The sequence below is a fragment of the Amblyomma mixtum genome, chromosome 4 (assembly GCF_055824585.1).
Source record: "Amblyomma mixtum isolate Tamu chromosome 4, ASM5582458v1, whole genome shotgun sequence".
Lineage (NCBI taxonomy): Eukaryota > Metazoa > Arthropoda > Arachnida > Ixodida > Ixodidae > Amblyomma > Amblyomma mixtum.
This window is the reverse complement of record NC_143015.1, coordinates 161,454,856-161,478,621: the sequence shown is the minus strand read 5'-3', so window position 1 is coordinate 161,478,621 and position 23,766 is coordinate 161,454,856. Positions and strand designations below refer to the sequence as shown.

The following is a 23,766-nucleotide window of genomic DNA, read 5'->3' as shown; positions in this document are numbered from 1 at the left end:
AAAACCGTTTATCTCCATGACCACTTATCAAGTTAATAATGCTAAATGTAAAAACATGAATAAATTTATTGGTGAATTAAAGTCAAACGCTTATGTTTTGTGGTTTCATAAAAAAAAAACTTGGAAAAGTCAGCGCAAAGCATCTTGGGAAAATTATCTGCCAGCTACTTTCGGTTCTCATTTTCTCCCACTCTTACCTGTTGCATGCATAGGATTTCTAGCTATTAGAAACTCAGTGGTTTCATTGAAGTAATCGGCATCGTTTTTTCACGATTTATGTGTGCTGCGACATCAGCCACTGCACAGCACAGCATAATCTTAAGATAAGCGCATGCTCCTGAGCGCAGAAATTTAAAGGGGCTCTGAAGGACGTTCCCAGCAAACCAAAAACCTCTCAGAGACGTCTAGCTAGACGTCTCTGAGAGGTTTTTGGTTTGCTGGGTTCCGAGGAGAGCTAGCACATCAACTCGCTCAATCACTGCACTGTGTTGGCGAGCCCTTCACGGCAACTTTTTTATGCTCGCACCCTCCTCCGTCGCTCGCACGAGATGCGACGAAATGGAGAGAGGCATGAATCTCTCCAAGACATTGAGCATGCTCTGGTATCTGCTGGACCCGACAAATTCGAAAACTCAATCGGGAATAAGGTTAATATTGGCAAAATCAGACACGCGTTCGAAGGAGACGACGCAGAGTTTATGAATAAGTTAGTAAAGACATACGTTGAGGATACCCAACTCTCCCCCCTCCCGAGCTCCGGTGGGGCGCGCCCAACGAGCCGCGTGACGCCCCTATCACGGAGGCCGAGGTGAGGACAGAAATTGTAAGACTGAACACGAAATCAGCCCCAGGCCCTGATTTTATCTCCAATAAAATACTAAGGAAACTGGACGATGAATCCATTAGCCTCGCAACGAAATTCACTGGAAAAGTTTGGGAAACGGGCCAGTTGTCAGATAAATGAAAAACGTCAAACATCCCCGCAGTTGGGAGACTTGAGACCAATTTCCCTAACCTCACGCGTAGGGAAGCTGATGGAGCACGTAATTGAGACGAGATTAACGTGCTTCATGGAGCAAAACGACCTGTGGCCGCACGAGGTGGTCGATTTCCGACCACACACGCAGGACGCGTGATGCTCCGACTAAAACATGATATTATAGATTCGCGATCGAAAGTCGCCAAATTTGTGATCCTGGGCCTAGACCTCACCAAGACCATCGACAATGTCAGACACAAGGATCCTCGAAGGGCTCGCAGGTCAGAGTCGGAGAGTGAACGTACATTAAAAGACTTCTTATCAGGCAGAAAAGCCAGCATGAGATTTCCAACTTTAAAACGCCCCCCCCCTCCCCCCCCCCCCCCCCCCCCCTGATAGAGTTATAAGAAGCAAAGGCACACCGCAGGGCGCTCAGTGCTACGCTTTTCCTATTCAATGTGGCGACGCCTCCCTGGAAAACTCAGCCAAATCGAGGGGATAAATTCCAGCATTTATGCGGACGACGACCTTTAGAGTAAACCAGAGGAGTGATGCGAGTACCTGCAGGCAGCAAGCGACGTCATTTCCGAATACGCGGCCGAAAGGGGACTTTCGTGCTCACTGCAAAAATCGGAGTTGTTCGTATACAACCCAAAATACCTCCGCTGCAAAAACAGCGGTGACTTTCATATTCAGGCAGAGGGCAAACCGCTGCGAAAAGCAGAAGGATATCAGGATCCTGGGGGTGGTCATCCAATCGCACGGGCATAACAAAGAAGTCCTGAAGAGATTAGAGAGGTATACGAAATGCAAACCCTCTCTTGCGGAGGATCGTGACCAAAAAGTAAGAGGCCTCAAGGAAAGAAATTTACTAAAACTTATCCAGGCATACGTAATACGCGACGTCCTACCTCGACATCAAGGCAGGAGAGAAAGAGAAACTATAGACTCCTTAATCCAGAGTTGCGTTAGGCGCTAGGACTGCCCATGGTAACCTCAAACGATCGACTGCCTAAACTCGGGGTGCACAACACGCAGGCTTAATTGGCGGGGCACTTAGAGTGACTAGGTACGACCGAGACAGGCAAGGTGACCCTTGCAAAAATGGGACTCAAGCCAAACAGAGGGATCCAAACCAAAGTCGAAATTAATAGGGAAAGCAGGAAAGCCTTGGCAGTCCCCCCCCCCCCCCCCCCTCCTTCTTGTTTAGAAACATGCACCCAGAATTTAACGTATAAAGAAGGGCCAGACAGTGACAGTGAGGCCTATACATTGAGGCCTCGCTAATTCTAAGATTTCATGGCCAGTAGCCTTTTTTGATGTTGCAAGTGTCTTGCAGTGCCCTTGAGGGAGAGCATATAAAGAGCGAAGAACGCCCTTCCAAACGTGAGCCCGCACGCCACGCTAGCTGCAGGTATATTATGCGTCTCGCACGAGCTCATTTTACAAGATTTGAAGCAGCGCAAACTGGTCCCGAACTGTAGATGAATCATTATTTCTCGCTTTCCGAATCAGAGATAAAAACAACTTTACAGTTACTTTACAGATTACTTGTAACCCAGTCAACCACGGATATCCGTAGTACGTACGATTAAGATCCGAATCTCCAGTGCCAGGTGGAGATGTCCGTAGGGCATGCCTACGGACGTCCATATCCGGACATACGCATCGGAGATTCGGAGTATGTCCGAAGGACGTTCGTTATCGGATAGCTGGCGGATATCCGCGGACGGACGTCCGACGGGTATCCGTGAATATGCCTGTAGGGATCTGAACTTACATCACACACATATTTTGTTTTTCCTCACATAAAAAAAATTAAAGGCAATTCTATTTGCAAATGACAAATTCAGCCGATCAAATTTTTATACCGGCAATTAGTTGCATATTCGGATTAATCAATTAACATCACTCGAATATGGTGCTGATATGAAAGAGCCTGAATTAAACTAACTGCGTGACTTTCTGCGATCAATGCCCTTTTCTCTTCCAGCATTCCGCCGAGGTATGGTGGCTAGAGGGGGAGGTGAGAGCATCGGCGGCCGCGGAGCGAAGCAGGCAATCATGCCAGCAGCGGCGGCGCTGCTGTCGTCACTTAGATCGCTTCGCTCACGGCGGGACGCGGGGAGCGGCTGCAATGCTCGCTGCCGAGCGCATGCATCCGCGGGTTTTGCAGAAAGAAAAGTTATATAAATATAGTCACTCCAAAATGAGCGGTTGACGATGACTCTTTAAAACTATTCACGGTAAATTGAGGTGAAACGACGTACTGCACGGTGGCTAGTACGGGCTACGTGCGCCGTTGCAGACGACCGCTGATAACAGCATAGGAGAGCGTTTGTATTTCGTCTCTACCCATAGGCAGCCGCCGCGGCGAGGATCGAATTCGCAACATCGTTATTAGCAGCAAGACGCCGACGTTTCTAATTAGCTGTCGAGTGGGGCTCACTGCCCTTAGATCACAAGCGCCAGAGTGGATCCGAAATGTTCTGTCGAACATGTGCTAATTAATGCTTTTTATCACCTACTGTTATGACCAGCTTGCTCCCAGTAGTATGGTCGATTCTAATCAAAGTCAAGCGCAATTTAGCACGTTATGTTTGAGGCTTCAAAGGTTTCCGAAAAAAAAGAGAAAACATCGCATTTAGGCAGAAAAGCGTGTTTATTTTAGTTTCGGAAACATGCGGCAAACCACGTGAAGATTTTGCAAACAAGAAACAGATACTCATAAAATGAGATTATAAGCTCAGGTAACACGTCGCATCTTGAGGAAGTGCATCCTCTGTCTCCTTGCCTGCATTGCCCGGTTTTGAGCTTTAACAAGGAAGTGCAGCCTTGTTAGTGTATAAAACTTAATCAGACTGTTTGTGACAGCTTCCCTGTGTTGAGGGCAGCCGACAAAGTTTAGGCTGTTTCGTGTCAGGCAAGAGATCAGATCAAGGTAGCTGTTTGCTTTTAGCTTGTTGTGACTGAAACAATAAGTGAACGAGTCTTCAACCTTTGCAACAAAGGCTTGGAGGTCTTCAGAGGGGTAAAGTAATCCACCCTTGTCCACTTCCTTCGTGAGGCAGGCTTCTTTAGGTGCCTCACACCCAGCAGGGAGCAGCAGTGCTCTTGAGCACTCTTCACATTTTGTCTTGCTAAGCATCTTGCGGGCAACATAGCCGGTGACATAATAAGTTATTCTTGAGTCACTCCTGGCAGTAGCTGTTGAAGTGTGGTCAGAAATCATATCGCATGAATTAAGGAGTTCATGTACCTCATTAAGGCATCCAATGTCCATCAGCTGATCAAGCTTTGACTGGGCTTCCTTTGAATTTTTGGATTTCCCTAAGAGGCTTTTGATTACGGCTGGTGACACATTTCCGTTGCCTGGCGCTTTTGCTAAACTGCAAAAAGAGAGACAGTTTGCTGAAAGCAGGAATTGGGTGGGGGTCGGGTGGTCGTTACTTCCGGACATTTGTCTTAAAATGCCAAAAATATTTTCTAGTGGGTCTTGGCTCAAACGTGCCGTTAGCAAATATTTATAACCCAACTTTCCTGTGATATAGTCAAGGATTGATATTGTACTGCTTAATGTGACACGTAGCCCCTCTGCAGTTCCTTGACTGATAAAGCCTAGCTTTACTTCTGCTTCCCAAGCATTTAGGTAGCGAAGAAAATTCTCCACCTCGCCAAGAGCTTGCGATTTTGGACGCATAGCATCACGGCTGTACCTTGATGTCATTGCAGAGATGAGCTTCGACATCCTACATATAAACGATACTGTTGGTTCACTGCAGCCTTTGCCACACATACTTTCAATGTCATTTTTGTATGCCGACAGCCCCCTTAGGACCTCATCACTGAAAAAAGTGAAGGCATAATTTACTTTCATTTTTTCGAACCCATTGGGTTCTATGACCGCCTTTGTCACGTGAGGCATTGCTTGTAATCTCACAACATTTCTGTTGTCGCACTTCCACGCCTCTTTCACCACATCGGGCCTCACTCTTCCTTCCGGTATCTGAAGGCCGGTCTTCACAACGCTGTTTCTGACACATTTCACCAAGTGCGGGAAATCTGACAGGAAATGTAGGCTTCTACTGTCATCTACTGGGTGCTTGACTTTGCACACAGTCTTTTTCTGGCTTCCTTTGATGCCGAACTGCCTCCACATACTTCGGTTCCACGAAGCACCATCTGTTGTCACAAAATTAACAAACAGGCCTGCTTTCTCAGCAGCTAATGTTGCATCCAAAATAATCTTTGAAAGGATATCAGCCTTCACGTTGCTGCGAGAACCAAATACTCCCAGTATTTGTTGGAACTGGCCGGAAAATGGCTGAAAAAGTACGACTAAGCCATGATCACATCTCTCCATGGTTTGATCTGGAGAAGTGTAGGCCCCCAAATCAACGAAGCCCTCAATTAACCCACTGCTGGTGACCTTCAGATTCTCAGAGAGCTTCATCTCATCTATAAGGATTCCTCCGTGCCTCTCATATTCATCCATAGTTTTGGTTTTCTCCAAAACTGCGGCAAGCACATTTTCATTGAATCCAAAGCTGCTTTTATAGTTCTTCATGTATTTAAGCAAGCAGCTCTTGCTAGGAAGCACCATTATTTTGTGCCTCCGAATATGCTCATAGAGCTTCGGGCTTTTGAGCCGCATCAAAATACACTCAAGTATCCACTGTTGGCTGTAGCGCATGCCTTGGGTCCCCTTCCTGTTTGATGCTTTGAAGCAGGCTCGCACCTGTTCTTGCTGCTTTTCAGGCAGTCCAGTGAGCCTGTCTTCGATTTTTGATGAGGAAATAGCAGCATTTTCGTCTTTCATCCTTGCAAGGACTCCCTCTAGGCTACCCACCTTTGCCCTTTCACGCCGTAACTGCTGGTCACGTCTCATCAGCTTTTTTGCAGCGCTGAAGGCAGGGGTCACTTTTGTGTTCCTTCTTTTATACGATGCCTGATTCAAAAGCAGCTTCCTCAGGTATCTGCACTGAATGCACGCCCTTTCATCCAGCGATGCGCCTGAGCAGGTTTTGCTGTGAACATTATTCCCGTGCATTCTGTACTTTGCTTGAGACAAGCTTTGATATTTTTCCTCCACAAGGTTTTTCTCAAAACCGCAGCACGCGTTCATGTTATCTACTGAGTAAAGCAGCTTTTCTACAGACTCGGCGTCTGGCAGGTCCTCTTTTTTCAAGCACACACCTTGCACAAATACTGAACAGTGGTAATGAGTGTCCTCTGCAGAACATAACACCAGCTTCTTGAAGCACGCACCTTCTCTAGCCTGCGCGAAAACGCTAAATGCCACAGTCCTCGGGGCTCCTTCGAGATGACTTTTGGACCAGTACTTGCTGGGTAGCTTCTCGCTAAGTAGGTAGTCCAGTTTGTCCAGGGAGCATTTATCGTAGTCCACTGCGTCGTCCGCTGTTGCGTCGCTGGTGCCTTCGTCACTTGACAAAGCCATGTCACGCTGCGCGCCGTCGTCTACCTTCCTTTTTTTCCCCACTACCTCTCCTCTTGACGTCCTTGACAGACGCTTTTGCGGCAGCTTCTTTGATAAGTAATGAGGCGTGTTGGGAAAGATTGTAGGTACAGCATCTTCGCTGAGACACGGTCGGCCGCGGGGAATCTTGACAACAACACCATTCACGATATGCGTATAGTCCCGCACGATAAATCTCGGTTCAAAGTGCAACTCACACAGCACTGAAGTTTTCTCGAGAGGTCTGTCCGCTCGTGGAATTGCTCGCTGCCACGCCTTGAACCTTTCTTCATCATTTGGTGCACTGAAAACTGATGCTTTCTTGTCTTTCTTCCTCGAGGAAACGTACCCACTCGCGCATCCCGGTGCAAAGCAATGCGTCTGGCGCTTCGAAGGTCTATCCATCGTCGATCATGTCATGACAACAATTCAACGTTAAACAGAACAGTAACGACAGAAATCCAGGAACAAGTCTTCGAACAAGCTGGCACAATACACGACCGAGAGTTTTCCGCTGCTCGCAGTGCTGCTGCTGAAAACAGGCAAAACAGGCATCTAACAAGCCACACGAGCGCCACCTGTCGCTAGGATGAACTACTGCGTCGGCGGGCGCAATGCGCCGCCCACCGCGTTGCTCTCACCTCCCCCTCTAGCCACCATAGCCGAGGTAACCGAGGCATGCTGCCTTCCATGAAAACTAAACTCCTGCCAGAAGCCGCGGCAGAACGACAGGCCTTAAAGTCGATCCAATCCAATCCGTCAGCCACCAGTTTTGTCGCGGGCGGCGCGGTGCCCAACAGCGCGATCTTTGCGTAGTTTTTCGTGGCATCGTGCTTCTTCCGACCTTTATTTTTGCTACAGTATGCGGTTTGTTTGATCTGCGGTTGCTTGGCTGTGCTATAAATGTGATCAATCACCTATGCGCTCGTCAAGACCTTCTTCTGGACCCGAAGCTGTCGTGAAATAGCCCCGACGTCGTACTGCACCCAACTCTTTGTTGCCTCGGATGAAAGAAGCGGCGTGTTATAACTTGCAAGTAAGTAACTGTGCTTGAAGATTACTTTGATGATGTTGCCGTGGGATGAGCAAAGTGCTGTGGAAGTTACAAGTACGATGCGATAGCTGCCGCAAACGTGTTTGCCCGCGTTCGCGAGCCTGTCGCGAAGCTCCGTAAGCCAGTGCATCGCGCCTCTCTCGTTCTACACTACGAAAAAAATTGAGACGAGGTGTACACGTGCATGGTGTGAATCTTAAGGCAGTTTTACGTAAGTTCTTAATAGCAATAAAACAACGCACGAAAAGGATAATGCCGGGGCTGTGTGTTTTGCAGTGATTCGCGACTGATTTCTTATTTTCTTACTGTCTTTGTGGTGTGTATGTGGCCCGCGTGTGGAGTGTATTGGTGCCTAAGTTATGCCATGCCATGGAAAGTACAGGTAGGTTGAAAATAATGTAAAATTCGTCTACCTTCACAGCTTATCGACTTGTTTCAACATTAGGCTTGTCCAATGGATGTTTCCAGCCATCTACAGCACAGTAATTTGCGCTGTTCAGTAGCATTGTTTTGAAAACTAAAGTGTTCTGTTAAATTTCCGAACTTCAGTCACACGTTAATCACCTATTATCGCTGCGTACTAACTGCAATGGGGCCATGCAGTGCATTGGTGTAGCTTTGTCAAACATGTTCATGCTCATAAGGCTCAGTGCTGAGCAAGGTAGCAGGTCCATATATGGCACACCTAGAGATACATATCCCTGGATTGTGAGCAGACCTCTCTTTCTTACTCCTGTGGAGCTGTGGATCATCAGATTTGTTGTTAGTGCCGGCTGTGTGCTTAATCAGCGAACCTTGTGAGCGGGCTTGTTTCAATAAAGGCCATGTTTTGCTGCATCATGACGTCTACGTCATGTTGAAAAAGTGCAGTACAGGTTGCTCTCTCATATTTTGTTTCCTTGGCCATGCAGTATGGATGTGACTGACCTATGACCTATGTTACCTGAGAGTACAGCAGTAGCTTACAGGTAAGTTTGAACTACGGTGCAAATTTCTTCCTTTCATATGATTGATACTTTCTTTTTCTTTGCTCTGTGCAGTAGAGGGCATCTGGCTATAGTGCAGTGTACTTGTACAGTGGTGGATAAAAGTTTTCGGGATGCTAGTTCTTGGAAAAAAATCTGTACTGTGCTGTTAGCCAGAGCAGTTTAATGAGGGGAGATAGATGTTCGAACTTATTCAACAAGTTTCAGCTGACTGCGTAGTGAGGCAATGTAAAAATAAATATTTTTCTGAAAATCCACGTCCCACAAACTTTTCTCTACTGAGCCTTGTGTTAACCACTAAGTCGTCAGGTAGCTTGCAGGTGTGTGTTAAGGGTTCCTATTCTCACACTTGAATTTTTTGGACATTTCAGTATGGATGTGATTGCCTGTGGGAGTAGCTGTAGTGTCTTGCACTGAAAACACATTGTTCATGCACTGGCACAAAGCTGTCTGCAGTGGGGTGTATCTCTTCTTTTATGTTTGCAGTGTTTTTAAGCAAAATATATTGCATTTCAAGAAATATTTTTACCTCCGTTGGTTACTACATAAGAGTTGTGCAAGATTTAAACTTGTTCTCTTAGCTACAGATGCCTAACCTTAAAACTATTTGTTGCAGAAACAGTCATAATGAAATAAATGTGCAGTCTGAGGAACACTGCACTCCTTACGCACCTGCCCATCACCTCTGAATACATGAACGGCTTTTATAATTTGACAGAACTCAAGAATGAAGTGGCAAATGCCTACCATCCAGTGGCATTGACCAGTTCTCAGACGTCGTAGTTATTTCCTTAACGTGAAATCACAGGTGGCTCGCATGTATCTCCGTGAAATGTAATTAACCGCCACATCATGAAAACCAGTCGATGGCATTGGCTGGAGGGCTTTTGTTGAGGGGCATTCGCTGCTGCATTCTTGAATTGCATCTACTATAGTTGAATTTCTTTGGAGGAGAAATTCTAGGGGCCCGTGTACTGTGCGATGTCAGTGCACGTTAAAGAACCCCAGGTGGTTGAAATTTCCGGAGCCCTCCACTACGGCGTCTCTCATAGCCTTAGTCGCTTTGGGACGTTAAACCCCATAAACCAACCAACCTACTATAGTGGCAAAAGTTCATATTAGATGAAGGGAAGGGAAGGGAGATGAAGGGCCTCTGTTATGTTCCACTACTTCTTCACAAGCTTCTTAATGAAATGTTCTTGCTTAATGCGTGCAAAGCTGTTAAACTGTTTATTTTCAAATTCTTCCAGCCCTAACACTCCTGACCGCAAATTGTCCCATGCCGATTTTCTTCGTGCCTTTACAAGTCTTTTCTTTCTTTAACTTCGTCGCCTGTTTGAAAATTTATCTTCATTATTACTATTTCAGTAATATGCAGGGAAACATAAATGTAGTGTTATCTTTTCTCATGCAACCGGTGGGAAAAAAATTGCGTGCTCTCGTGTTTTGTGTCTTTTTTTTTCAGACCTTTGCAACCCGAAGGTAACATACCTCTGCAAGCCGTGGTTGGCACGGTGACATTGTAGATTATATTAGCTTGATTTTGTTGTGTGTGCTATATGCATTGTAAACTCTTGTGCACCTCTTATCTCATCATATAGTTGCATTACTATGTGGCAGCAAGGCTGGAGACACTATGGGTCAAAATTATGCAATTCTCTTGATATTGTCTTTCATTAATGTTTTTACTTACAGTATCTCACACTTAAATATTTGCTTAACCTTTCAGTAAAAGTATTCTATTTGTGTTTTGGTTTGTTTTTCAGAGCATCCCTTTTTGGAATACCAAGTTCAACCATGAGAGTACTGCCTGCACGCAGTAACCTTTCCTATTGCATGAAACTTCTGCCGGTATGACGTGAATAGCCTGTTGTGCTACTGTTCTGCTATAGCAGGTTGCAATACGGAGCAGCAGTCTACATGTAAGTTCGTAGTGTTAAAATTTCCAACTCCACAAATGCATTTTTCACTTTTTCCTTTGCAGTGTGTCTGTGGATGGCTCGTCAAATTGATTGTTGCATATGTGCCACATCATAGTGTGAACAGGTATGTATTAGTTGCAGTGTAAGTGCATGTTGCTCACTCTCACAGCCTGTCCACTTGTTCCCTCAGTATTGCTGCACGGACGTGGCCTGCCCATTCAGAGCAACTATGTAATAGTTTGCACTACAAAGCAGCAGTCTACATGTAAGTTCAAAGTATGTTGAAATTAATTTTTCATCTTTTTCTTTGCAGCGTGTATGTGGACAGCTCGTGCAATTGATTGTTGCAAATGTGCCACATCGTAGTGTCAGCAGGTATGTATTAGTTGCAGTGTAAGTGCATGTTGCCCACTCACAACCTGTCCACTTGTTCCCTCAGGGTTGCTGCACGGACGTCACCAGCCCATTCAGAGCAACCGTGTTGTAGCTTGCGCTACAGAGCATTGGTCTACATGTAAGTTCAAATTGTGTTGAAGTTATCAGCTCTCCTCATGCACTCTTCATCTTTTCCTTTGCAGCACATGTGTGGACGGTTCATGCAATTATGGTGTCGAATGTGTGACATAGTCAGCAGGTATGTTATAGCTATAGTATTTTTTATTATGATCTTCAGTGGCAGTATCTTGAATTGCAAAAATCATGTACCCTTTCAGTGACAGTATTTTTGCATTTTTGTTTGTTTTCTTGGGAAAAACTTCTTTACAACAGATTCAACATGAGAATACAACCTGCATACAGTAACCCGTCCTATTGCATTGGACCTCTTCCAGCGTCAAGCGTGAAGATTGCCTCTTTAAGGTTGAAAGCGTGCATTAATGCCTTTAATAAAATTGTTTGATTTTAAGACAACTTGCTTTGTGTTTGGTTGCTTCCTATATATGCATTTGACGTATGATGAGGCCTGTGCCTGATATAGAACACTTTGTGGGCTTGTATATAAACTCATTTAGTATATGACAGTTATATTAGTGGCTGCAGTCACCAAGGCCTGCAACATGCCAATGTCCTCTTTAGATCCGCGGCGGATATCCGCGGATATCCGTATCGGATGTCCGTGGGAGATCTTTTTAGTTATAAATGTACCTCCGTCGGACGTCCCTCGGAGATCCGTCGGAGGTCGGCGGATCTCCCACGGATATCCGAACATCCGTTAAGGGACGTACATCGTACGTCCGCTGGACGTACAGTGGTTGATTGGGAAGCAATCTAAAAATACAAATAATGTGAAACCCCACTTCTTTGGCGAAAACCGCCGGTACCTCCGGGGTGCTGATCCCAAGCAACAAATTTTGTGCCGGAACACCACGAGGGAACGCCTTTTTTTTTTTTTTTTGTTCCACGCAGGAAGACCCGAAAATGTGCTGCTCAAATAGGACTGCTCGACGGGGTAGGTTAATATACGCGCTAATATTGCAGTTTGCCACACGGAATCAGTACGGAAATGTTGGATATCACTGCAAATCGACATACACTCGGTGCGAAATACCGTTTGAAGGGAAATTTTATTTTGCAAAAAACAAGATTACAAATACACGGGCTTCTAGCGGAGCTCCCAAGGGGTTTTCCTTGCCGTATCGTTATACACAGACGGACGCCTGACAGAATTATTTGATGTTCGCTTCCTGCTGCTGTCCTCTGCTCGGATTCGCTCGCTTGGACGTCCGCTTCCTGCCGCCGCGGCGGAAAAACCTGTTTTGAGTCGTCGCTGCGACGAGCGGCGAGGTTTCAACAAGTTGGAAATTTTCGCTGCGACGCGCCGCTCAATCACTCAGTCGCTGGCATGTGAACCAGATTAATTGATTTTTTTAATCCTTGTAGTCATACTCACACCCATAGTATATTGCGGCATGCGCGCCCATTACCAAGCCTTTAAATAGAGTTATTGGGGTATTTTCATTTTCACTCCGTCCTTGAGCAGTTCAAATTTGCCACTACTGCAAAGTAGTAGTCGAGGAAGTTGTGGTCAAGTGTGGTGTTGCTCTGTATTCAGAAAGGTTTTACTGCTTTTATAAATTGCTGCTGTTTAAGCCAGCATACGTTTTATAGAGATGCTGCGTTGATTATTAATACAGAGCTAATCATTACAAATGCAAACCACCTAAATATACGAGACTGGCGAGACTGCGACTGACTGCAACGAGCGAATCTACAATAGAGTCGGCAACCATGGTATCCGTCTCTTTTGTTTGTTCGTTTCATAGAAGAAAAAAAATGAAAACAGTCTCGTTGCGGCTGTGCGTGTGCGGAACCTCCTGAAAAGCGTCTGTGCGCGCTAAAGAAATGCCGGCCGCGAGCCTAAGTTGATCGAACTTTGGCAGGCGCTTGCCTCCGTTGTCAATGGTTGCAGTCATGCGAGAACCGGAGCTGGACGACGATTCCAGTCAGCTGCCGGACTGGAAGGTGCCCCTGGCCTTCAGCGATGCTCGACACGCGGCCGAGCCAACTGAGAGCATACCCACACAGACTTGGAGAATGAAAGAGCGGGTAAGTTCATCATCGTTTACCCACGGCTCGTCACCGAGCGTCGCGTACTGCGTGGTGGACAGTCGCTCACCGTGCGCCCCAAACTCCGCGGCGATCGCGCCCCCCCCCCCCCCCCCCCCCCCCCCCCCTCCCACTGTGCCCGCTTGATTTCATGGGTGCGCGGTGCTAATCTGCCGATGATGCATTCCCGCGTGATCTCCTGCCGCAGTTATTACGAAACCACAATAACCCCCGTTAGCGCCTCCGCCTGCTGTGCTTTCGATCCCCGTTCCTGTTGCGGCTTCGGCAGGCGCCGCGCTCGTATTTGTAGCACTTATTTCTCTTGCGAGTACGTGGTGATGCTTTTAGCGTCTGTCGCCGTAGTGGCTACGCCACGTCTGAGCGTTCGAAACTTGTGTACGCTATATCATTCATATGTATCATTTGATGGGTTCGCGCATGCTCGGTCAGCTACGCACGTGTCCGCAACCGAGGGCGAGGGGGAAAGGGAGCGCCGATCCAGATTGGGCAGATCGCGGCCGAGTACGCTAGATGAAGTCACGTGAGAGCGTGACGCTCGCACAGCGCGTCTTCGGCGATTCGATGACCGCCTGTGCCGGACAAGGACACGGGGCGCCAGCGCTTATGCGCGAAGGCAACGCGGCAAGCAGCTGCCCAATTGTGGCAGCGGGATTGTAAACAAACAAACAAGAACGGGAGCTTGCTTGGAAATCGCGAAAGGAAGGCATTTATGATCCATTGGATTCTTCCTGGGGGTGTTTTAGTCGCTCCCACTTGTGACCACAGTTGAGGTGTACTCAAAACCTTCTGGTGTAATAAGGGAGTACAAGTACTCCGTAGTATCCCCCCATGCGTAGATATATACATGTCTTCAAAGGAAAGCTTTACAGCTTCTGCGTTTCAAGACCCCTGGCCAGGACGAATTTTTCTTCTAAGTTTCTGTGGAAGCTGTATAGCGTTTGTTTGTAGGCATAAGGCTGCACTTAAGTGAATGATACTGAGCAATTACTCCCTTATTACAAATCTACTGTACCTTGAGGGATTCACAGAAACATTTGATCAGAAGCCTTCTATTGTGCTGGAGGTTGACAACAACTTTACTGGGGCGCATACGGTTGTTCACGGCAAAAGGAGGAAGAGGGCGTCAGAAAGAAAAGAAAGGTGCAGAAACTTTCACCGTCAGTGTACAGATGTGGGCACCCGCTGGGGTGGCTCAGTGTTTATGGCGCTCGGCTGCTGACCCGAAAGACATGGCATCCCGGCCACGGCAGCCGAATTTCGATGAAGGCGAAATTCTGGAGGCCCTGTGTGCTGTGCGATGTCAGTGCACGTTAAAGAACCCCAGGTGGTCGAAATTTCCGGAGCCCTTCACTACGGCGTCCCTCATAGCCTGAGTTGTTTAGGGACGTTAAACCCCAATTAACCAATAAACCAACCAAGAGAACACCCACCAAACTACAGAGATATGATTAAAAAAATAAACACTGGGCAGGCTTACGGGTCCAAGTGCCAAAAACCACAAAAAAGTGGCCAGATTAACACTTTAGTGGCATGTCCGTGTTTATTTTCTCATATATCATCGCTGAAACCATCAAAAAACACGTCGCTATCAATATCAAATAGGAACTGCAGCGCTTTGACCACCATGCTTTCCCGACTATTCCTCCTCCCTCCCCTTCTTAAAACTTACGAGGGGGTACCCAAAAGAAACCGGACTAAATTTTTTGGTCGGCAAAGCTTCTGTGGTACCGCGTTTTGCCACTAGGAGCGCATAGAACGAACATTCCAGAGTCAGTAAGCCGAGTGCCGTCGTTGAAGGAGGTCAGACTAGTTTAGGCAGAGTTTTAGAGTGACGACCGTTTTGTGTGAGTGTCGTTTTTGCAATGGCTGATTTTCGTGAACAGCGTGCGCCGGTGAAATTCTGATTTTTGCTCGGAAAAAGTTGAAATATTAAAGACGTACAAGGACGATGCTATGGGGACAACTCAAGTGTTCCTGAATCGAATCCTGAATCAAAGCAACAATCATGCCAATGGAAAACTTCAAATTCACCTCGCCTCAAGAAAGCTCGTCAGGTGAAACCAAACCTCAAAACAATGCTGATTTGTTTTTTTCGATGTGAGAGGAGTCGTCCATTGAGAATTTGTTCCGCAGGGTCAGACAGTTAGCCAGGCTTTCTACTTTGATGTTTTGAAAAGATTGGGCAACAGTGTGCGGTGGAAGCGGCCAGATTTTTGGCGGTCGGGTGACTGGTTTTTCCATCATGGCAATGCCCCTGCTCACATAGCCCTGTCTCTACGACAATTTTGGACCAAAAATGGCATGACCCCTATTCCTCAACCCTCATACTCTCCCGACCTTGCCCCGTGCTACTTTCTTTGTTTCCTGGAATGAAAAAATAGGTGAAAGGAAAGCGTTTCGCTGTTGTTGCTGAGGTGAAGAAAAAAACGACGGAGGCGCTGTCAAGCATCACAAAAGATGAATTTAAACAATGTTTTGAAAAATGGAATGAAAGATTCGACAAGCACATCATTGCAAGTGGGGAATACTTTGAAGGAGATTGAAGGTCTTTGCTTAAAATGTGAACAAATAAGTTCAAACAAAAATAAGTCCGGTTTCTTTTGGGTACCCCCTCGTATGTGTTTGATGGGCTACGTTTGTTGATGGGAGGCCAATGGAGGTTTTCCTGGAGGGAGCTTCCTGGGCTTTCGAAGTCATAAAAGCTAATGTGAATTTTTAGGGAGTGGGCTGTGTTTGGGGCCTTTTTGTAAATTAGATATTTCACTCAAAAAAGTGGGGGGGGGGGGGGGGGGATATTTCAGGTGGGGCTGTTCTCTTGGAACTTTATGGTATGCAGCTGCGCTTGAGCATCAGCGTTGCTAGAGAAACCCAGTACCTATGTTTAAAATTTGCCCTTTTCAATTCGCTGTGCACTGCTAGAGCACTTGTCTGTACACTTGAACTGCATCATTAGAAAAGGAGTGAAGGGTTGTGGAAGGGAAAGGAAGGGTTCAGTGTGCCAAAAGCTGACGTGTCTGAAACGGGATTATGCCACTTATAACCTTGTGACCTTTTTCATGTCCTTTTCTTGGCCATGAATGTTTTCCAGGCCCGGAAGTGTATTCTTTCAACTGGTTTTAATGTTCACCTCTGCACTTCTCCGTTGTTGATCTTATCCTGTTATACCTGTTCCTGTTTTACATACATCATACCATACTTTTGTCACCATCGCTTTTTATTGTTGTTTTCCAATCTTCCGTTTACATTGTCTCATCGCATTTTATTTTATTTCTTGTTCAATGTTAGTTTCCATTTTAATTTTTTTTTGCTTTGACACTAAGTTCTAGCAACAGTTATCTGATTGCCTGTTGTTCAGATCTGGCCTCCCGCATGGACGTAACTGTTTTGTTTTGTGTTTTATTTACTCAAGAGAAGAAAAAATACGGTCATTTTGTGGTACTTTTTACCGGTTCTTGTACGAATAACAAAGGTAGCTTGTTTGGATGTCTTATAGTGTTTTACATGAGTAGCGATGGTATCCCTTTGATGTTAAAGAAGGAAAGATGGCAGAGTCTCCAGCTTTTAAGCATTAGCCCTAGAACCATTGTTCACTTCTGTTGGTGCAGTATATGCCTCTTCATTGCAGATGAAAACAGTCAGCGTGGCTCTTGTCATGTGTCTCAACATCGGTGTTGACCCGCCGGATGTAGTGAAAACACAGCCCTGTGCCCGACTGGAGTGCTGGCTTGGTAAGCATCAAAAGCAAGACGGTGTCATACGTAGTGAATTTTTCGCTTCCGGTGGTGTGGCCATTGGTTGTTGCTAATTTGACTTGTGTTGGCAGCTCTCGTTTTGTTGGTTGTTTTCGTCGTTGTGGTGGTTATTTGTGTGATAAAAAAAATTACCGACGATTACGTTACTTCCTAATGCGAAATTTGAGCGCAGCAAATAAGCTGTTTCACCTTTTCGATAGATTGAGGCAAAGAAATCGAGCAACACATGTATGCGCTATCACAGAATTTTTTTTTTTTTTTTCACACGTATTCGCAATTTCGGCTCGGGCGGTGCACATATACAGATCCGCCGCCACCGATCTGGCTCTCTGATTGCCACCGCACAGGGGTTGCATTGGAGGAGGAGCGAAGAAAGGAATTAAGTTCGAGCCGGCGCTTTGACAACCGGAGACTCGCAGGAAGAGGGGGGAGGGGGGCGGCGTGTACACCCAGCGGCAAACGATGGGGGCAGAGCGCGCGCAGCAAGCGGACAACACGATAAAGGGAGGAGGAAGAGATAGCAGCGACTGACTGATGCCGCTGACGCCCGATAGCGCTGGGTGGATGAAAGGGGGGCGGAGCTGGTTACGAGGCCGACGCCGACGACGACGCGAAACCCAGGAACGGACGCCAAAGAGCTGCGCTCTAAAATGTTTATTACTACTCCAGGAAGTAAAGCTATCACAGAGGTGCATTGTGTGGGTGTCATGGCCTGTTAAAGATACAGCCAATGCATCTGCCACTAGGAGTGCCTTTCAGGTCTGCTGCCATGGCTTGCTGGCTGTAAGGCTCTAGCCTGAGAACTCTCCGTGTAATCTCAGTTTGCCCGCATGTGTGGCTGTGCAAAATGTAACCTGAAGGACAGCGTTCCCGGTCAACCACCAGCTCTTTGCACCAGTGCGGCAAATTGAAAACTGCAGCCCATTCGTTTAAGATATAGTCACTTATACGCTTGATTTGCCCAACAATGGCAGTTTGGATGATGTGATCATTGCCAGCAACCTGTGTTAGTGTGTGCAGCACATACACCAAGTTGTCTCAGTACCTCATCCAGAGCTACTGTATACAAAGTGCCGTCTTGTGCTTGGCCATGTGTGAGAGCATGACAGTTTTACTGCAGGGACAGTTAAGGGTGTGTTTCATGAGGTGGCACTTTGGGCTAGTTGATGTGATGTAGTGAAGAGATGCAGCATGAGATATAGTGTGATATAGTGCAGATACAGAGACACGGTGTGACTTCATACTCTGTCATGTTTCCCCCATGCTGTATCTCTTTGCATGTTTTCTGGTTCTGTGGCATCAGTGTTTGTGTTGGTGCTGTAATACGAAGGATTGCGAGGAGGTAGTGGAGGAAAGGAATGTGCTTCTGCACTAAGTTTTGCTCACGCATTTGTGGTGCCCTCTGTGCAGTGCGGCGCGGACTAATGCTTACACCATTTTCACTACCAAAAGCTGCAGTCGCAGAATGTCTTATTACACAGGCATTGTAAATGTTGGCCAGCTTTTTTGAGGTGGCCTTCTTTGTGCAGACCCACTGCAGTCGCCCCTCAAAAGGCCCTCGAGAGCATCGGGGCGGCCCTGCAGAAGCAGTACGAGCGGTGGCAGTCGCGTGCCCGCTACAAGCTCAGCCTTGACCCCACCGTGGAGGAGGTCAAGAAGCTCTGCTCCTCCCTCAGGCGAAACTCCAAGGCAAGCTCCTGCTCTACCCTCTTTGGCCTCTGTTTTGTACGACAAAATCTGCACTTGGAACATGGTGCTCTTGTTTGCATGGGTGTCCCCAATCTGTGGCAAAATCTCGGCACATGGGCGTTATTGCATTTTATGCGAAGCATATTACTAGAGCTACACTACAGCCCGTCGAGCGCAGCGGTGGAGCTACCATTGACCTTTAGCGTGACCACGTGACACCACGTGACAACATGACGTCACAGCAGAGGAGAGATGGGCTGCCGGCTCGCGCGGTCGGCCGCGGCGGTGGAGGCTCCACATCAGAGGCGCTGCAGCTGACCACGTGACGCTACAGCAGCGGTATAAAGCTGAGCTTGCCTCGCTCTCCGGGCACTTACAAGGCGGCCGGGTGTTGGGATGCCGCCTAGAAGCAGGGCTGATTTGAACGAGAAGCGAAAGCTTCAGCGTGCCACAGAGACCGATGAAGAGCGGGATGAACGTCAACCAAGGAAAGCCATGTATTACCAAGCCTAGCCATCAATATGCTTCGCATCTGACTAGGCTTAACCATAGCTAAGCCTCAGCCATTTTTTTGCTTCAGCGTAACAGCTGTCATGGTAGAGAATCATCTCAGTGCCGCAGCCGCTAAGCCAAACCACTGTGGTGGGAGCTGCACAGGGTATGCCATGCCTAAACGTAGCACTGTGCGAACCACACCGAAAGGATGCGATTTCTACATGAAATTTTGAGTGCCAACGAAGCAGTGCTGTAGTGGAATGAAGATAGGAACGTAGCACTGTGCGAACCACACCGAAAGGATGCGATTTCTACATGAAATTTTGAGTGCCAACGAAGCAGTGCTGTAGTGGAATGAGGATAGGTGCCAAGACATGGGCTTCCATATGTGTCGTAGAATGCAGGTGGCTTCTGCTTCTTTGCATCGTGCTTTTACATATTGTTGGTGAATTTGCAAAGCTTGGCTGTGTTCACTGTGGCAAGGCTTGTACTTCACCTTGCTCTGCCCTACTCACTTTGCTAGGAGGACCGAGTGCTGTTCCACTACAATGGCCATGGCGTGCCCAAGCCGACCATCAATGGAGAGATCTGGGTGTTCAACAGGGTGAGTCATGCATTGGTGGTGAAGCCATGTTCAAGAGACATGTTACAGAGTGTGTTCGAGGTCTTTTCCTGCTGCCGCAGGTGCTGCGGCACATGTGAGGCAGGAGGCAAGGAACCCATCAAGACACTGCATTGACTGGTGCGATGTCTCTGCTTCCTTGTGGGTTGTCAGTTGAGGGTGCTGATAGCACGTCATTTTATACCATGGGTGGGAAAGCTGCGCCAGTTGGGCTGTTTTGATGAGATGGAATTTTCTGTGCCTTGCTGTGCCAAGTGTTAATCGAAATTGTGCCAAGCTGCAGGTTTCTGGCGGTGTCGCTGAAAGAATGCAGCTGAGTTGTTGGCTCCTGCAAGCATTTCTGCCATGAGAAGTTCTGAAATAGAAGTAAAACAGCACTTGACCCCTGCATTCCTCACAGTGTCACTCGTTCCTTCCCCGCATCTTGTTGCATAACTCCCGTTTCCAGCTTTGCAAAAGAGGAAGGGTCTTGGAACTTGGAAAGCATTCCTTGTACAAACCAATGTGGCTCCCTTCCGAACCTTGCACCGTTTCCCTGGAAAAATGTTGATGATTTTTCCCATGGCTGCACTGGGGAAGTGCAAGAGCTGGTGAAGGGAGGGCAGTGCGAGTACAGAATTGTTGATTGGTTTGTGGCATGGTCCAAAGTATGACCTGCAGCCTGTGCAAACAGCTAATTTCTCTTTTCTTTTAAATTTTTGCTCTACCTCATGAACCGCACTGATCATCTATAATTTTTTTTACCTTTTGACATAAAAATAAGGACGTTGGCTTGTCTGTAAACTGCAAATGATGGTGGATGATGTTGGGGCATGATTTTTAAGAGCGTCAGCTCTTACTGATCATGTTTCGAGATTTCATGGGGTCTGCTACCACCCTGAGATCACAGCGCCATCTGGGGCAGCAACTACTCATTACGTTTCGAGATTTCGTGGGGTCTGCTACCACCCTGAGATCACAGCGCCATCTGTGGCAGCAACTACTCATCACATTTCGAGATTTCGTGGGGTCTGCTACCACCCTGAGATCACAGCGCCATCTGTGGCAGCAACCAGAAAACAGCACATCATGCAAATCAATTCCAGTAGACCAAACAGCTAACGCTTGTTACTTAATGTCTTCCAGACGGTGGCGGCCTTTTTTTTCTATGGTAGCAAAATATCTAGTAGGGCAGTAAATGTTAGCACACAACTTTTTATGCATTGATTGCAGACACGGCCCCAACGGGCTGTGTATCGAATGTGAGCAATCAAATAAAAAATGTTTTTTTTTCTGCCAGTATTGAACCGTGCAGGTTATAATTAAAGAATTACGGTGTATGTCTGCTTTGGAGCTGGCTCAGAATGGATATTTTTTTTATTCCTAGAATTTCAGCCTACTTCGGCTTTCTCAACCCTCCTATGCTCATGGGCTGTATTTTGTTTGCGCAGGCCATCTGCGGGCTGCATGGCTTGCATGAAGGGCCGCTGTTTATGCTGAGTTTAATGGAGTGCTCTCCAGCATCAGGTGTGCCGTTTGAGCCCATGCATTAACTGAGGTGATGTCGAGCTGTTGCCGCTTGGTGACGAAGATGTCCTGGGCTGCGCCATCTCCCGTCTTTTGCAGACGTACACGCAGTACATCCCCCTGTCCATGTACGACTTGCAGCAGTGGATGGGTGCTCCGTCCATCTACGTCTATGACTGTTCCTCGGCGGGGCTCATTCTGGAGTCATTCAACAAGTTTGCCATCCAGCACGAGCGCGAGTTCGAGATCTCCGTGGGCAGCGTCAAGGGTCAGGCGCCGCCCTGCTACAAGAACTGCATCCAACTGGCTGCTTGCCGCCAGCACCAGGTGACTGCTGCACAGTGTTGCCACACACTTTTACCTTTTCTGCCATGTTTTGCTGAGCATTGGCACATACACACTTTAATTCTTTATTTAAAAATGAGCATGCATGCGGAAAGGGGTTGAAATGTGTGTAGAGCTGACAAATTTCGGGTATCTAAGGTGGTTTCAGCCGAGCCGTGGGTAGTGTGTACCCCATGTCAGCTCTACGGTTTCACAAGGATGCATGGTGCTAGCTCCATGTGTAAAGAAAACTACGCGGATTGGTTGGGCGAGTGAAAATTCGGTGTTGCTGCCATAGTTGCTTTCGCAGCTCACAAATCCTGCCCAATCGTCTTTCCAGGTGAGGAATAGGCAGCTCATGAGCAAACTTCAGGTAAATCAGGGTAGTAAATATGCTCACTAACATCAACCTGAGTGCAGTCTTGGGACTACAAAGGAAAGCAACGGGGCCTTCTCAGAAGCTTTGCAGTTTAAAAATTCATCCTGGTCTGGGGATGGAACCCATGACCACTGCCTGTATGGGGCAGTCAATCTACCCATTAAAGGGACACTGAGGAGAAATTGAAGTTGGCTTGTATCGACAGAATACCAGCTCCTGATTACAAAAACGCCACTCATACTGACAACAAAGCTCTTGTAACATAGAAAAGAGCAAGAACCAAAATACAGGTATCGCCGCCACAGGCCAAACTCGCAAGTACAAGCGTGCTGACGTCGTAGGACAAAGCAGTGTTGCTAGGACCCGAGAAGCCACAAATCACTGAGGCGCAGCCAATGCATGCGCAAGTCTCCTTGACATCGCCAGATGGCGCCACGAGCCCGGCAGCTACGCGTGCGCCTGAAGCATCGGGACCAATCAGCGCCTGCTCACCGGCGTTAGGCGGGCTCCCGGTATTCCGCTAGCGGTAACAAGGTACACGGTATGCTAAAGGTGTCTATTTGCGAGAACTTCGTTGAAGACTTCAAGAACGAGATCCATCGTAACGCTGGCAAAACGCCAGTGCAAACGTAAGCGAAGCGACTGTAGCGACGGCCGCAATAGCCGATAGATGCCTTCAACGTGCGGCCGGCGGTAGCTTTCTTTTCGGCTGCTGCTAGGCCGCACTGCTGGCCGCCAGAAATCACAGAGTCTGCGTTACGTCATGTGCACGTCATGTTTCTTGTCACTTAGTCCTGTGTTGTTATAGGAGAATCCCAAGTTTGAATCAGAGTGGCGGGAAAACCTTTTTCAACTTCAAATCCAAGTTTCTTAGAAATAAACGCATCTTTCGCTGCCGGCCAAGTGGCAACAAAGCCATGACATGCCGAACTATCGGATTTTGCTATAAGAAAAATATTAATAGTGCCCTCCTCACTGTCCCTTTAAGCTGCACTTGCGGCATAATCCACTCGCTGTGAGGTGAGTTCAGTGAACTCACTTCACTCGTGGGGCAAGGTGTCGTACTAACAGCGATGACTCTCAATGCGCCCCGCTTGCAGGTGCTACCCATGAACCCGGAGCTTCCGGCGGACCTGTTCACATCGTGCCTGACAACGCCCGTGCAAATGGCACTGCGCTGGTTCGTGCTGCAGCGTGCGAGCCGGCTGGTGCCCGGCGTGACGCTGGAGCTGCTGGAGCGGGTTCCGGGGCAGCTGCACGACCGGCGCACCATGCTGGGCGAGCTCAACTGGATCTTCACAGCCATCACAGACACCATCGCGTGGAACGTTCTACCGCGGGCGCTCTTCCAGCGGCTCTTCCGCCAGGACCTGCTGGTGGCCAGCCTGTTCCGCAACTTCCTGCTGGCCGAGCGGGTGATGCGCGCCTACGACTGCCAGCCCGTGTCGGAGCCCCCGCTGCCGGCCACCTTCCAGCACCCCATGTGGCAGGCGTGGGACCTGGCGCTGGACTTGTGCCTGGCGCAGCTGGCACGCGTTCAGCAGGGGCACCCCTTCCAGCACTCCCCCTTCTTTGCCCAGCAGCTGACTGCCTTCCAGGTGTGGCTGACGTTTGGGTCGGAGCGGGCGGCGCCCCCCGAGCAGCTGCCCATCGTGCTGCAGGTGCTGCTCAGCCAGATCCACCGGGTGCGCGCCCTCGACCTCCTGGGGCGCTTCCTCGACCTGGGGCCCTGGGCCGTCAACCTGGTCAGTGGTCGGAAGGACACCTTCCGCTGTTTTCTCATGGAATAAGGGGTTGTTTTAACTTGGTACCAAAACACAACTCGCCTAAACCCTAAGAAATTGCGCACGTACTTCATAACATTGTGAACCACATTGGACGTTATACTTAGTTTTTTGTACTGTGCTTCCTTTGTTTACAATTTTGTACTGTTATTTATGTCAACTGGTACTATTCCTATCTCATTTTGGCGAATATGATGCATCACATACTGTATTATGTTGCCACAACTATTTTT

General features: G+C 47.8%; 1 protein-coding gene, 1 long non-coding RNA gene and 1 pseudogene across 5 annotated transcripts in view; 2 read left to right on the top strand and 1 right to left on the bottom strand.

Moving 5' to 3' along the window:
• Window positions 1–4,220: 4,220 nt before the first annotated feature.
• Window positions 4,221–7,061, bottom strand: LOC149349046 (uncharacterized; annotated as a pseudogene).
• A 131-nt stretch (window positions 7,062–7,192) lies between these two features.
• Window positions 7,193–11,326, top strand: LOC149349045 (uncharacterized). 4 transcript variants are annotated; one of them, XR_016282544.1, is made up of 7 exons: window positions 7,195–7,491; window positions 8,421–8,477; window positions 10,262–10,541; window positions 10,731–10,792; window positions 10,857–10,931; window positions 10,996–11,051; window positions 11,186–11,326. It is a non-coding gene; the product is annotated as an uncharacterized LOC149349045 (long non-coding RNA). The 4 variants fall into 4 exon arrangements; XR_016282543.1 differs by having other exon boundaries at window positions 7,203–7,491; window positions 10,262–10,417; window positions 10,480–10,541; window positions 10,731–10,931; XR_016282542.1 differs by having other exon boundaries at window positions 7,196–7,491; window positions 10,262–10,417; window positions 10,480–10,931.
• A 1,336-nt stretch (window positions 11,327–12,662) lies between these two features.
• The window catches only part of raptor (regulatory associated protein of MTOR complex 1), a 46,441-nt gene continuing 35,337 nt past the window's right edge, over window positions 12,663–23,766 (top strand). Inside the window, 7 exon segments of the mRNA XM_089541132.1 lie at window positions 12,663–12,961; window positions 16,608–16,710; window positions 18,264–18,275; window positions 18,278–18,423; window positions 19,442–19,522; window positions 21,146–21,373; window positions 22,850–23,494. Of these exon segments, the coding sequence (XP_089397258.1) occupies window positions 12,815–12,961; window positions 16,608–16,710; window positions 18,264–18,275; window positions 18,278–18,423; window positions 19,442–19,522; window positions 21,146–21,373; window positions 22,850–23,494 (1,362 nt within the window). The 5' untranslated portion in view covers window positions 12,663–12,814.